We start from the raw sequence: 16853 nt of genomic DNA on the forward strand, positions 1-16853 counted from the left end.
TTTAAGCACTTAACTTCAATCCTTCCGTAGCACCACGTATCGTAGTATTCCGACAATTCTTGCACAACGCCGTCTCGGGATTTTATCTCCTTTCGCTAGTTTTTTTTTTCTTCGCCTTTCTTCTCCTCGTCTATTTGTCCTTTTTTTTCGTATTTAAGGTCATGCAGTTGAGGCATTGGACACAGTATTCCTTGAGTGCAGATACCCAACTCGAACTCGTACTATCTCGCCCATCTTTCGTCGACTAGTGCAGTGCGCAGTCGCCGTATTCGTTCTTCCCGCGGTCTTGGTTTTTTTTCGTCTTTCATCAAGTTATTTGCTCCTCCGTTTTTTCTTCTCTAAAACCATCCATCCTCCACACCAGTATCTACAGTTCCGTGCCGTGTCCCATACTTATCACTCTCGAACGTCGCTCTCCATCCCGGCCACCGTGCAGTCGTCGTGCGATAGTAAAATACGTGCGCAGAATCACTGTAGACATCTGTTTCCAAATCTGCACGGTACCCTGGCCGTACCTATTATTCATACCGGCACAGCGTAAGAAATTCGATTTTCGATTCCCGTTATTTGTATTCTAAATAATTCACCAATTTTTCTCGATGATTTCTATAAATTATTATCGATCGACCGTAAATAACCCAAATTCGTAAACATATTCATAATGATATTCCGCGTTCAGTGATAGTTTTACAAACATTCTTTTTTTCTTTTTTTCTTCTAGTTTTAATTTCACGGGAGGGAAACCACCGTTCTCAAATAATTACTAATATTAGATAATATTGGTTTGTAGAATACGATCGAGTATCCATTCCAATGTTGTAAGCATTTTGACCGATGACAATAATTTGGTTTATTTTTTAACACTACAGACGCTGGTCGTCCACGCATTAATCCATGTTGTTGGTCAAAATATGTACAGTTATTTATTAATGGTTAAGTATATCGTTATTTAATTTCACGTAATTATAGTTCACATGTCATAATTAATTATGACTGTTACGGTTAATGCAATGACCCCAAATTATTCAGTAGGGTAGGTAAAGTTTACGGTGACGCTAGTCGTTCACCCACTTAATCTATCCGAATAAGTAAAAAAAAAAAAAAATTTGTTTTAATATTTATAATGCACTTGATAATTATCGCAATTTGTGTTATTTAGTATAAGATGCAAGCGTAAGTTTAATTTAATTTTAATTATTAAGTAAACTGTTCCAGTTAATAGTGGTTGAAGTTCACCAGTTTGCGAGATAGATACGAATGACGAACGTCCTATGTGGTTAGCTTCGTTATTCGTGTAAGGTTTTAGGATTAATTGTTGTACTTCGTACTGACATAGCTCGTAGTTTCATGTAGCTAAGAGTTTAGTAGGTTAGTTAGTTAGTCTACCGATTAAATGTACACAGTTCTTTGTGATCCATTAGTGCTACGAACAATACGATGGAGTTGTATTATTATTGTGTTATCGTAGCAGTAGTACCTCATCATTTTTTAATTAATACTCATTATTTCGATAGTCTAAGTATTTTATTATAATTTAAATCATAAAGTTATACACTAAAAAATAAATTTATTGTTTAATGTAGGATTATCATTAATATTATTATTAACTATAATTAATATTATTATTAGCTATAATTATTATTATTATTGTTATTAATATCGCCTGAAATACTGTTCTCAAAAAAAAAAAGAAAAAAAGGAGCAATGCTTATACCTTATTAAAGACATTATAATTATTATTATTATTATTATTAATATCGCGAAAATACTGTACGCAAAAAAAAAATCATTATTTTATTATTAATTATTAAATAATTGTTTTATTAATTAATTATTAACACGTTCACTACGGGTGACAATAATAAGTGTCACGAGAGTTGTAAAGCTGTGTGCTAAGAATGTTATTACTCTTCGGAGGTGAACGTAGTGAACGTGTTTCTTTAGATTTAATTTAGATTTAGTCTTATTTTTTTGCGGAATTTTTGAGATATTTTCGGACTTTGTTCAAAATGTGTTGTAATATTGTTCATTACATTGTTGTCATAATATATTTTACACTGTTCCGACCGCACTTGGCTTGTGTCATTTATTCATTCAACCACTAGTCCCAATTATATCGTGCTATGTATCGAGCACAGAATTTAGTGTGCACAGAACAATCTGTCTACCCATGCAGATACTTCGCGTGAAATCCAAGAGAAATAAATTCGCCGACGACGCATTTTCACATATTGTTCAAAACACAATGATTCACCAGGAAAAAGGTATATAATATGGTAATAATAACGAATTACATCAGGAATTGGATGTAATCCGTTACAGGTCTAGTGTTATGCAGTTGAAGTCAGCTCAGCTGATATTATCCGATTTAGGTGATGATGGTACAATGAACGCATTAAAAAATGTGTTTTGCAGAACTATAGATTTTCATGCTGGAAGGACTAAGGTCCCAATTTATTATGAGAGAATACATTTGATGACCGTAGAAATAGCCCACAAATCCTTCTTACAATGCTACAATAAGCAAAATAAAAAGGCAAAATATTCCAACTTAAATGGGATTGCTTTCAGGAAGAATAAGAGAAAACTGAAAACGCATATAAGTACACTTTAGATTTAGAATAAATCTATATATTTATAAATTTAGAATAAATAAATTTTAGAAAGCCAAGAAAAAAAAATGTAAATAATAACCAAGTTTAAATTTTCTGTCTCAGTTTTGAGATTTTGAAGTGAATTTTGAAGAGAAACCACTTGATCACTAAGAACTTTCATCTCGTCAAGAATTTTAAGATCATGTTCTCTTTTTAGTCTATTTTCTTCGACCAACTCTAAAATAGTACGTTGCATGTCATCAACTTGTTTTTTATAACGAGTACTTAGCTCTTGTAAATATTCACCACTGAGAGACATATTTTGTTCTAAATCCTATATAACAAAAAATATCAACAATGAATAAACTTAAAGCTTTAATTTTCAACTATTCTCAAAGTAAGTATTACTTTAATACGGTTTGCTAAGCGAATGAATAAAGATTGCTTAGTATTTTGTGATTGGATTGATGGTTGTATAGTTGACTGTATTGTTGCAGAATTACACTTGTTAGTCTCTTGTTCTTCAACCTCAAATTCTTTAAAAAAACTATCAAATGTATCTGATGGATGTTCAACTACTTTTGCTTTATTAGTATAATTTGTTTCCAAAGTATTCTGGATTTTAGACTCCAGTTTTTCATCAATATTACTAGTTATAACTGAAAAATATGTTAACATAGAACACATGATATTATAAAAAGTATATATTATGATACACATATTTAAGAATATACATACATTGTGAGGAACTTTGTAAAGAAACATGTTTTGTTGAATTAGGTTCAAAAAATGATGTGTGTGTTGTATTTTCATTATTTATTATTGCTGATTCTTTTATTCGATATTTCTTTGAAGAATCTGTCTCTTCATCAGTACTAGAATAAGTTTTGGTGGGCAATATCTGAGATACAAAAGGCTCAATGTAACTAGACAAATCTAACGATTTATTATCAATGGGTATGTTGGAATTAGATGTATCATTTCTTTGATGGAGATCCGTAGTACTATCATTAGAAGTTTGTTCATTTACATCTGGAATTGCTGTTTGTAAATTTATTATCAAATCATCACTGATGTAAACTCGTTTTGCTTTATTTAATACAATTTTTTTGTGCACAATAGCTAAAGTATTACATAAAGCTGCCATTCTTACACGAGGAAATATTGATAGGACAAATTTTTTCCTCAAATTGCTATTTAATGAGATCTTCCAACAAGATTTATTTTTAACAGTTGAAAAATTTAACCCATACTCTACGCATATATCACTGTTCATTACTGTATCATGAATATACTTATTTTGATACATCTTAGTTAAAATATCAGCTTCACAACTCATTGTGTCAAACATCCTAGAAAAATAGATAATATCAAGAAAACATGATTATTAAAATTTTAATAAATATTGTAAAATTACTTTTTATAAAAATTATCATTACAATTATGGCAGACCATAATGTATCCTGGAGTAAAACATTTGGATTGTTCTACATGTACTGTTTGATTATGAACAGTATTTGTCAATGTATCATTGAAAAAATGATCAGTCTCTTTTTGTCTTATATCTAATGCATCAGTAGCAATTTTTACAATTGTCATTACTGCAGCATGAGCACTTCCAAATAGTGTATTTTTATTATCCCCTGATTTGTTTTGATTATTTTGAATATTTTCATTCATCACATCATAATAATCTGCATCTTCATTTTCAGCAGTGTTACTTTCCAACCCATTTTCATCAGATCTTTCCAACACCTTAATTGAAATTAAAATTAATGTTTTTACACCTTAAATTTTATTGCTATAACAATGCATGTTAGTGTAAATTACACCTCAATTTCTGACAGTCCATAGGCATGAAATACAGATATTGGACAATAGTGTTCTTTCCCATAGTGTGAATGTATTTCAACTTTGATATATTTGTTAAATTCAATATCATCTGTTGTATTTAAATTAAATGTCTGTAATACTCGTACATCTTCGGCCACCAATTTAGCAATTGGTGTCCACACTCGTGCATTTAATCGAGATGCAACATATACTGAAAACTCTTTTGGTGTCGATGAAAACAGTTCAAAATTAGCTAATTGGATCTTGCAAAAAAAAAAAATAATAGATAAATAAAACAATATTAGTTGTTCACAAATATTTATAAAAAAAATGTTAACATACCTTTTTCACTTGTATTGCTTCACATAATTCCACAACAAACCAAGTAGTGCTTTTACATAAATTTAATAAATATTCATCAGTTGATTTTGTTAACAATAATCGTGGATATTTTGCTTCAGGATTAGTTGAAACTACTTTAGCACCACACACAGGTGATGCATAATTTTTTTTTAATACTTTTTTATCATGCTTCTTTTTAGTTTCATTTGAAGCTAACATAAAAAAAAATAGGAGTAAAAGAATTAACATTAAATTGATTCATCATAAGTATTGATTATACAAATGAATTATAATTAATATCTTAATTATTTCAAACCTGGTTGTTTTTCTGCTTCCTCCAATTGTTTTTTAGTCCACTCTCTAAAAGAAGGAATATCTTCATTTATAGTAACATTACGAACTGTTGTGATTACATTAACAGATAGAGTTTGGTTTTCTTTAAGTTCACCTTGGTCTATATCATTAGTTTTAATAATAATATCTTCAATTAAACTATCTTTGGTTACCAATTGGGAACTTGAATTATAAGTACTAGTTTTAAGATTTTTTTCTATTTTTAATAAATTTCTAGAAAATTATACATAACATTTAAATAAACAGTTGAAATAAGATAATAAAAAAAATATTACCTATTATCGATATCATCATTAGAATGTATTTCATTATAAATTATATCTTTATTACATGTATTGATTTCATTTAAAATATTTTTCCATCTGCGTTTATAGTTATATGTTTTTGGTGAAGTATTTTTGCCAGTCTAAAAAAAATAAATAAAAGCTATTAATTAAATTGTATAAATATAAATTATATTTTATTGGATCAAATAAGAATAAATAAGATTTTTTTTTTTTTTATTAACTAAGAACTTCCAGTATAAACTATTATAGTTCGAAAATTAAAATATTAATAGATAACATGATACAATAGTTAAATTGGTAATTAAACATAATGAGCACAATGATTTAATAATAAATATGAATATAATGTCAGATAAGAAGTAAACATAACGGAATATTAGTGTATTTAATAACAAAGTAATATTAAAAGTAAATGCCCTAATTAATTGATTATTAATATAGCGGAAAGAAAAGAATTTATTATGGATGTTAAATCAGATAGGAATTTTGAAAGAGCTAAATTTAAATTTGAGTTTTGCGGATTAATGTTCGGTTTTGAACCAGAAATAGCAGCAGCATATGACAGGATGGATTGGGAGGGACTCGGAGAATAAGTTTTTTGTGTGTGATATTTTTTTTGGGGTTGGAAAATTTGATTTTGTGGCTATTTAAAATAGTTTGGTAGAACTGGCACCCCTTGAAGCTGGCCGTATGATTTTCGGAACAGTGAACGCATTTAGCTGGACTGAAGTGATCTTTGGTGCAGCTATTTGACTCATAAGTCTCACCGCATTTGACGCAACGCGATGGATGATGGCAATAGTTTTGCGTGTGACCATAGTCTTAACAATTAAAACATTGCGGCGGACCGTATGTCTTTTTGTTCGGTTTTTCAATCACTACTTTCGTGCTTAGTAATGAAGTGATGTTGTAAGTATGTTTATTATTAATATTGGGTTCGACGTCGACAAAAAAAAATTGGGAGAGGAGTTATTTTTTTTACACTGTGGACATTCCTCACTAGGTGTCCTTCTTCCGACAAAGCGGACAAAATGTCGGCACTGAGAGTGAAATGATGGAGGTTTTCTGATAACGATCCTGAGTGGACGCTGACAGTGAGGACGAAAAGTATGGAAACTGACGTTAGTTCTATCAAATAATTTGACAATAAGTTGAAATTAACGAGACCGTTGGGACGGACGATAAGGTACGAAGGAGTGGACTTACATGTACACCCCTTGAGGCCGACGGTCTAAATTAATACATCCTTGAATGCGGAAAAGTTATTGATATTCTTAATGTAGATAGGTGGAGCCGCAGGCTCTGCCTGGTCAGAAAGGAGAGATGAAGGTACAGTGACTTCGCAGGAAGGTGGAGCCGCATCGAAACAGTGTCATCGTTAGTGTCAATTGAGGCGAGAACAGCGAAACGGTTTGGTGATGTGAAAGTTTTGGTCATTTTCCTCTCGCGAAGAGGAGAATTTGGAAAGTATTGGATAAAACTCTTTTTGATGACGAAGGCGTACAAGGTGAACTTTTACAGGAACGAATCATAATATGATATACGTTGAAAACGAAAACGCAATTTACGTAGTTAAAATACTGATAACGGAGCGAACCTAAGAGCGTCTGTTCATGATGAACGTTATAGCCGGACTGAAATTTAGAATTCTAGAACTATTAATATTGAATTGATTAATAAAGTCATACTTGATGCATAAATAAAGCAGATGAATTATCGTAGTCCAATGATTTGTATTTATTTATAGTGATGTTTTCATTTTCAGCAATTACAATTAATCTAAAAACATTTATATTATTAAAAAAAATGTTATTTGTTAAATATAAATTACACAAATTATTTATTCGTTTAAATTTTTTTAATTCATTATACACTGTGTTTAAGCAAAGAAAAATAAACAATAATCAAAATGTCGAAAATAAATCATAAATATCTATTAAACTCATTACTATAATTTATATATGCTACAATAGAATAAATAAGTTTTAAATATATATTCTTAATTATTTAACGTTTAAACAATATATTAAATACCCAAGTCTTATAATGTTTTTCATACAAACCTAAGATCCAAAAGGACTTTCTATAATATCTATGAATAGTATCAACAATTTTAAAACAAACTAAATTATACAAGGAATTTTTTGTTTCAAAAATATTATTTTATTTTCTAAATAAGCATGCAATCAAAAAAAAAAAAAAAAAATTATTCATAAAAATAAAAAATACATCGTTGAGTACATTGTTATTATAATTTTAGAACTATAATTATAAATTTAGAAAATGTATCCCAAAATAAAGTTGTATCAAATATATATATATATATGTAGTATTAATTTTATTAAATATAAAAACAGTAAAAATACACTAATTTTAAATTAATAAATCATTTTTCACAAATAATTAGTTCTTATTAAAATAATTGTTTTTTAATTCTAAAATTCCTAAATAAGTACATCTCAATAATACTTATATAAATTAATTTTTTATGTAAAATTTGTGAACAAACACATTTATTAAAGGTGATTACAATATGTCATGCTAATAATATTGCATATTATTTTTGTATGATAATTAACAAAATGTTTGCATCAACGTTTTTTAAATAATGGCAACAGGCCAATGTGAAAGAGCAATGCAAATCTCAAGTAAATTATAAAATTGTTCTAAAATATAAAAGTCATGACACATGAATCATGTGTAATTACTAGAGTTTTATCAACTTGAATACTTTTTATATTACACATTATACTACATATATACAACATAAGGTAGTAGTTTTTAATGTATTATAATACTCATTTTTTTTTTAAGGTATCATTTACAGGTATAAAGGCATTTATAAATACTTATTACAATCAAATTAGTTTCAAAATAATTATAAATTGATAAAAAAATTGTAGAGACTACCAGAAAAGGGATGAATATGTTAGTACCAATAATAATTTAATAAAATAAAAAAAATCACTAAGAAATTATTTAATTCTCATTAGCCGATAACATTTTTCTTAAGATTAGAAAAATAACACAAATTTATTAAAAAAAAATTAATAATTGAAAAACGTAATATAAAAACTAAAATCATATGAAAAAAAAAATATATAAATAATTTTAATATATATTATTGTATTCCTAAAGATACTTTTAATTTAAAAGATTAGTATAGACATGTCAAATGCACATTAATCAAATAAAATATAAAATTAATGATGTCAAAGTAAAATTGATAATGAAAACTATAATATTTTCAAAAAGAAGTATAAATGCATAATTATTAAATTGCCACAGTATAAAATAAAATGGGCAAATGTAAATTATATTTATACTTAATTAATAAATAAATACATATATATATTATTTTGGTTAAAATTTTGATAACATTTACTGCTTAAAATTTCTAGGTTGAGTAAATAATTTATTATGAATTTATCATTTAAGACTAAATCAAATTTAACAGTCTATGTTAATTTATACTAAAATATAATAAGTTAAATTTTCAAGCTCTGATTTTTTATGTACAATTTAGTATTAGGTATGAATTTTACAGTGTAGGTAAACAGGTTTAAGACCTTTGGTACTCACATCAAAACGTTGAAGGCGACGATCGCACCAAACAAACGTGCGGCTGGAATGTATCTGAGTGAACGCATAGTAGATAGTAGCATTTAGGGATTGTATTATTTAGGAGGTGGGCCGATGTGCATTGAAACAGTCTCGCTTACGAAATTATAGAGAAAAAAAAAAGGAAAAACTGAAAAACCGAATAACGACTGGAAACGGATATTGTCAATCGTTCGGGATAAAAGATCTGAGTCTAGTCTAATGATAAGGGGGAGAGGGAAAGAAAAAGGAAAAAATTGTTATGAATAACGGAAAGTCAGTCGTGTTCGAATAGTGGCTGTTATCACGTTGTCCCGGGACACGTTTTATTGATTACGGGAACACGGTATGGCGGCGAGACGTGGTCAAGCCGGTGAACCGTCTTCGAATCCCGCGCCGCGGTAACACTGCGCCGTCGGTCTCGCGCGAAAACCCCTCCGGAATCCGCCGACTGTCACCCGGAATAACGACGAAGACGATGATCAGCAGAATTGGTGGGCACACGACGACTGGTCAACGGGTTGTCGGCAGCGTGCAAACGGTACGATTTGAAGAGGTGACGTATCCCCCCCTCCCAATCACCGTATACGTCTCGACGAGTGGCCGCGTCAGCGGTTATTCCCAGGACCGGCTCAAGGGCGAGCTAGGCACCTGCCTAGAAGGGCATTTTCAAAATTGACTCATACATTTTTTGTTTAGTTCTATCGGTGATTTATAAGAAAAATAATTTTAATCAAAAGTACTACTAACTGTAGGTAAATTTACGTTTTAAACCATTTTTTGTGAACAGCCGTATGTACATGGTGTGTTACCTGTGACTTTTTGGTGCAAGGAATATTTCTGTCACAAACTTAACAAAAAATGGTTGCACCATATCTGTCGTGAAAATTGTTTGTTGGTTATTGTACGACGAAATCCATTGAGCAAATAAACTTTTTAAATCGCTTGAAGTTTTCGGCATATTTGTATGTTATGGTAATTTGAGACGAGTGGAAAGACAATATGTAAACAATAATATATCGCACTCAGATATCGACACGAGACGAGACGGACAACTAGTAGAAGACAAATAGTCGTGACAGCTAACGAAATAACCGATGTCCTATCGCAATCGATAAGGAATACCTGGAGATTAATTTTTATTAAAACTCAGAAACCCAGAAATATATCATTTATATAGTGAACATTATATTTATCAAAATGCTGACATACGTGAAATATGTTCATTATATGCCGATATTACAAAAATATTCTCAAATATTCTTTAACCCTTAGAAAAAACATGCTTTTTTATGCAAAATAAATTTTTTCTTGTGAATTCTGTTTTTATGAATCGTAAAGATTTCTCTCTCCCATTTAACTGTATAGACTAGAAACAAACATGAAATTGAAAAAAATTACTTAAAATATTCTTTATTTTTATTGAGTTGATGTCGATTGCTCATAGTTTTCTTCATTACTTCCTTTCACATTATATTTTTTTGATGAACTGATTGCATTTAATAGTTTTGATTGTGCTAATAAAAAATCATAACAATTATTACAGGAATATTTTTAAAAATTATTTTTAAGAATTATTATTGCTTTGACAGTAGGTATGAGAAAACGATTTTTTATCCGTCCATAAAATATTTGTGATTGAAAATATTCTTTCTATTACTGCATTAGTAACTAATGCAAATTAACCGTTAATTTGCAAAGGTACAGTGAAAATACATCTCCTCTTAGGCATTTAAAAAAAAAAAAAACAATAAAAGTAATAACACTAACGACTCACAACAATTTAAATAAAAATAACTGATACACAGTGGCTATAACATTAATAACACAAGATCGTTGCTATATACGCACGTTATTGCACGACTATGTTTGATTTTTCGATTAATTGCATCAATATACCTAATATCGTTGATTATAAATAATACTGTATATTGGTAAACTATTCGTATGTAATATCGATTTCAATAGAATTCTTGCACATGAATTCGTAGTACATGTATATCAGGAGCGTATTTATGCGAGGGGCCGAGAGGCCCCGGGCCTCCTCCGAAATAAAAAACACCATTGTTAAAGATTGTTATTTTTGACATGGATATGTCTTAATGCTGGGGGTTTCCGAAAATTTGTCGCGACACTGAGAATGTTGCTTATGCGAACGTTTAAAATTTTATATTTATAAAATATGTTTATTCTTTTAAGAAAATATGTGGTGAATTTTGAGTGACTCTAATAAACATCTATCTGATAGTGTAAAAACAATCGAGAAATCTTTTAGTGTTAAAGTAATTTTTTTCGTAATAGTGTGCTTCCTCCATCCCTTCCACCCAAAAATCAAATACATAATCGGTCCCCTCCGAAATGAAAACCTATATACGCCACTGATATATATACTACATGACATGTCTTATTTTTTTTTTTTACTCTTGGTTTACAATTTTTATGGAAATAACGGAATTAAAACGGAACAAAAAGCATCCCGTTCAAAGTTTGTCGAGACAACAGGACATAATCATAAAAAAAAGAGACAATCTTGTTTTAAACGTGACGTATGATTACCCTAATCTATAACCGTGCCGCGTTAGCCTAACCTAACCTAACCTACCAAATGTACTAGGATACCATGCACAATGTAGGCGTTTCAGTCGACGGTGAACAATATGCAGCTTGTAATATGCACACGCTCCACATTGTAATTGACTAACATAGTAATATATTTTTTCGATCTAGGACATTTCGGCGCGGGCTTTTCGACACGAGGTACGTTTCGGCGCCAGGTGTTATTATGGACATTCTGTCGGATGAATTATCAGAAGAAATCTTACCCTTGTTAGACTGGTTTGAAGAAAATTATATAGGTAGAGTTCATAGAAATCGACGTTGAAATGCACGTTTTCCTCCAAATCTGTGGAATGTCCACGAACGAGTTTTAAATAAAAATGATAGAACTAATAATTATGCCGAAGCCGCTAATAGACGACTCAATGTTCAAATGGGGGTTACTAATCCAACACTATGGGCTTTTATATCTTGCTTAAGAAAAATACAGAGTGGTCGGGATACTTATTATTGCCAATTAGAAGCTGGTAAAAGCACACCGAAAAAACAAAAAAAAAAATTTTTGGTTGTTGATAAGCGAATCTTTAAAATAGTTAGCAATTATAATAATAGGGACATATTAACATTTTTAAGAGGTATCGCTCATAATTTAAGCATGACACATTAATATACTACATATTTATTTTATTATTAGAGTGACATATTAATATTGTATTATTAATTTTATATTTATTATTTATTAAGCACGACATTGTCATAATGACATTTAACATAACAGACCTATTTTATTATTTATTTTATATTTTTAATTTATTAAATAGGACATATTGATTAAATATATATGATATATTTATTAAAATTGTAAATTTTTTGACAATATCTATAAAAGTGAATTATAATATTAATTTTATAGAAGTAAATTTATGTATTATGTAAATTAGTGTAATCCAGCGCCGAATTGGCCGCGCCGATATGATATGTCCGTGTCCGATATTTTTTAATTCATAGTGTTAATAGCTTTCACTAAGGGTGGGATTTTGGTTCAAATACATTTTGTGTTCTAATATCACAACTAGTGCCGGATTTACCATTAGGCTAACTAGGCTGTAAATTTTTTCTTTTTTTTTCTGTCTGTATAAACAGGCAAAAATTATTTTACCCTTTTATTAGCGCTTTCCTGGTTACGTCGACCATTGGGTCATATAGATCCGACGTCTCTAATCAAATGTGCTATTTTCAGTATGTTAAGCGTAGTTTACACGATGCTAGTTTACTAGCAACTAGTAAGCTAGTTCACTATCTGATAGAAAAAAGTATTGTCTAGTTGAGTGTGCTAGTAAATTAGCAAACTATTTTGATAATAAACTAGTTTGCGAATTATGTTGAAACATTTCAACTTTACTAGCAAACTAGCGCGCTATTTTATCCGATGCGAATAAAAATAGAATCATGTAATTGGGCACTAGTTGTTTATTTCGAGCTAGTAGCTTGTATTTCCCCGGCAGTGAGTTTGTGAAAACCATTGATTATAAATTTTTATAATCAATGGTGAAAACACTACGATACCGAATATTCATTATGAGTCATTTTAAAGCGAAGTGGAACAATAATGATATTTTCCAATTTCTCGATGTATACGAACAATTTCCAATATTATGGAACATTAAACATAAAGATTATTTAAATAGAAACTTGAAAAACTTAAAAATAATTTAAGTAGTATCGGACTTGTTAGGGACAGCGATCAATTGCGTCTTAAAATTAAATCGGTTCATGACGTATACAGACAGGAAATCGCAAAAATCAATAATCATTAGTGGTAGGTACCTACATATAGAAATAAAAATACAATACATTAAACATTGTGTTTATATAATTATGTATTTCAAGTAAATTATACAGAATGTATAATAAGAACTTGGTTAAATTTTTATTTATATTTATAATAATATTAATAAATATTTAATATTTTTATTAATTTTCTTTTTGGAGTAGTAAAAGTGCTTCAATGTTAAAAACCAAAGGTGGTTTCTGGTAGAAAAGTGAATCTATATTGTACTTTGGGGGTCAAAAGTAAAAAATTGTCAATATTTTTCAGATTATATAACAATTTTTTTTTGTTAGTTTTTTTTATAATAATTTATTTATTATTTCATAATTTACCAATACAGGCACTGAATGATTCTTATGATGGAAATTACGAAGAGTCTCAAAAACCGACTGATTCAACTGAAATAAATGAATTACAAGAGACTACTTTTAATTCTTCGAGTAGTACGAATTTTTGTAGAGAACTCTCTTCTGAACAAGATAAATCGCCGGAGAAAATGAAACCGCCAAAATTTACACCACGTAAGAAGAAACGTTCTGAACCTCTTCTTGAAAATGCATTAGTTAGTTTGGATGAAATGGCTTGGAAAATAAAAAATGAAGACGCTTGTGATAAATTTGGAAAATATGTCTCTTCACAGTTACGGGAACTACCATTACGTCAAATAATTCTTTTAGAACAGGAGATATAAACTGCTATTACTAATTCAGTCCTTAGCAATATTTCATCAGATGATAATCGACCACAGTTTCTTCAACATCCATTTACTTCACCAAATACAATTGCAACTTCAAATACATCGAACATTTCTGAAGAAAGTCAAGCGTCTTTAACACGTTCCGATTATAGTTCAACTGATGAAACAATCGATGTTATTAAAAAAGCGATGGAAAATACATTCGACGATTATGTATTCGATTAAATCAAATATAGGTACAATATTTCATATTCACTATATTCAATTCCTAATAATTTTTTATAATTTTACAATTTATATTATATTTTTTCAATGTACTTAATAATAATAAACACAATAATAATATCTGATTTAATCTAATCTAATAATTACCTAACATTGCTTTGATACTATTGATTTACAATTTTATTATGTTTTACTAACCTTTAAATATGATTTAAGAGCTTCTGTTATCGCATTAAGAAATTTGGGCAAAAATTTTGAAATTGTACATTTTGGTACTCTGAACAAATACTATAGACTTGAATGAATCTCCCGTTGCTAAAAAACATAATGTTATCTCAAGTTTTAACTTGGCTGGTAGTTCCATTCACATATTTGTATCTTGCTTTTGTATCATGCTTCTAGTGAGACACAAAAGATTTTCAAAGTTTTCTGTACTCAATTGCATTATGTTTTTATATAACAGTTGATCATCAACCGCTAACTCCTTAAGTAAGGTAGAAGAAGCTCCTAAATAATCTCTTTTAGAAATCTATTTTTTTTACCCAGAATCTCCTCTTAGATTTTTTCCTTCTTTCAAATTCAATTTTTATTGCGGTTCTTGTAAAATGTATACACGCCAAAACAAATTTGTTGTCCATGGCAAAAACACAAATATATCACAAACTCATTATAGATTAAAAAACAAATTAAATCAAACAGCAGTGGGTACTTCACGATGACCAGTCATGAGGCTGTATGTGGTACACTGACTACTGGTACTAGCGGTACTCAAGTACCTACTAGTATTTGAATATCGTATATATGAAATAACTATTTTACTATGTACTAGAGAGATAGTAAGATAGTATGTTGTTTCACTAGTCGCTAGTAAACTAGCATCGTGTAAACTACGCTTTATAGGAATCGAACGTTATTATTATTATGGGAATTACTTTATTTTTTTTCAATTTTTTGTTTGTCGTCGTCGTCAACTTACGATAACGAATATTATTGCAATGTTTACATTGCATACGGATGCGGAACGATACTTGATACTCAAACTATTAATGTTATTTTGTTTTTTACACGAACACCCGCAATGTTATAGTGTCCACAAACTAAGATTATTACGTAAGTATCAATTTTTATTATTAGACTATTACTTTAATATTAAATATTAAATTACTCTATTTTTTAAATCCTATGAGTTATTTAAAATGAAACTCATATGGATAATACTATATATTTAATCAGTAACTGTAAACTACTACTGTAACTACTTATTTTACCGTTGTTAAATTTAATATAATTTGTATAATTTTTTAGTTTTTTAGATTGACAGTGGTACTAAGGAATCTATTTGTTTAACAATGTGTATGTGTGTATTTATTTTTCTTAAAAATAATAAATTATACGAGTATGATAAATGTATTTCAACTCTTTCATTTGCCAAATTAAATATGAGACTTATATGATACCTTAAACTTTTAGTATAAAATTTATAACAGGTTTTTGAAACATTGCAAAAGTAAATTATAATTAAACCATAATATTAATGTTTTTAATAGCAAATTTTCATAAAAGTTATGAGTGGTTTTTAGTGGTTATGTATTTATAACATATTGCCTGGATGAATATTTGAATAACAATGTTCTATATTACAATAAGCCTACAACATAGGGGGGCGCATTCGTTCAGTTCTGCCTCAGGACGAAAAATGGTTCGGTACGGCTCTGCGAAGAGCCTCCTCATTAAACCTTACTTCTTGCGGTAGCACAACCTATGACTTTATAAAAATTGCAATGTCAGTTAGAAACCAACGAATATTAGGACCATTACAACATAGTAGGAGTCTTATTGGAGCAAATAAAAACAAAATAGAACCTGAAAACAAGTCAAAACATTTAAAGACTTTTTAAAGAAAATATTAAACTAACCTGTGAAGTACGTTTTAAATAATTTTAATTGTTAACTATTTTTATATTTTGTCCTTTGGTATTGTGGAACTCATATTAACTATTGATCAATGTATTATGCCTGTTAAATTCTTATTTGTTAGGTATTGTAAATATGAAATTATTATAAGCACAATGTTATTTATTTATAGAATCGATGTATATTTTCTGATATCTCATGACCATGTGTCAAATTTTCTAGGAAATGTACCTAAGAAATTACTACTGTTTTTAATTATTAAAATTACTATTGTTTTTAATTATTAAAAACAATAGTAATTTCTTAGGTACATTTCCTAGAAAATTTGACACATGGTCATGAGATATCAGAAAATATACATCGATTCTATAAATAAATAACATTGTGCTTATAATAATTATTATTATTTAGATATTTACTATGTATATTATAAATACTATAAAGATCAAAGATTAAGGTTGAAGAAGTAAAAAAAATGTTTGTCAAACATAAAAAATTATATTTGTGTTTTTTATTTATCATATGATGTTTACAATATAAGTGTCTTAACTAATTAACTAGTAAACAGTTAATTTAGTTAAAATCCAATTTCAACAATGTTCATTTGAAGTAAAAAAAAA

General features: G+C 29.1%; 1 protein-coding gene across 1 annotated transcript; it reads right to left on the reverse strand.

Annotated features, from left to right (window-relative positions):
- Positions 1-2514: 2514 nt before the first annotated feature.
- On the reverse strand, positions 2515-9648 carry LOC112692177 (SUN domain-containing ossification factor-like). Its single transcript, XM_025566748.1, has 11 exons — positions 8993-9648; positions 7099-7189; positions 5399-5529; positions 5086-5336; positions 4770-4981; positions 4427-4690; positions 4012-4349; positions 3333-3946; positions 3003-3253; positions 2672-2928; positions 2515-2587 (listed from the first exon to the last, which is right to left on the reverse strand). The coding sequence occupies exons 1-11, from the start codon at positions 9073-9075 to the stop codon at positions 2515-2517; spliced, it is 2565 nt and encodes an 854-aa protein (XP_025422533.1). The 5' UTR covers positions 9076-9648.
- Between the last annotated feature and the right edge of the window lie 7205 nt (positions 9649-16853).

Source organism: Sipha flava, unplaced genomic scaffold (genome assembly GCF_003268045.1).
Source record: "Sipha flava isolate LNK unplaced genomic scaffold, YSA_version1 71_pilon_pilon, whole genome shotgun sequence".
In the NCBI taxonomy this organism is placed as follows: domain Eukaryota; kingdom Metazoa; phylum Arthropoda; class Insecta; order Hemiptera; family Aphididae; genus Sipha; species Sipha flava.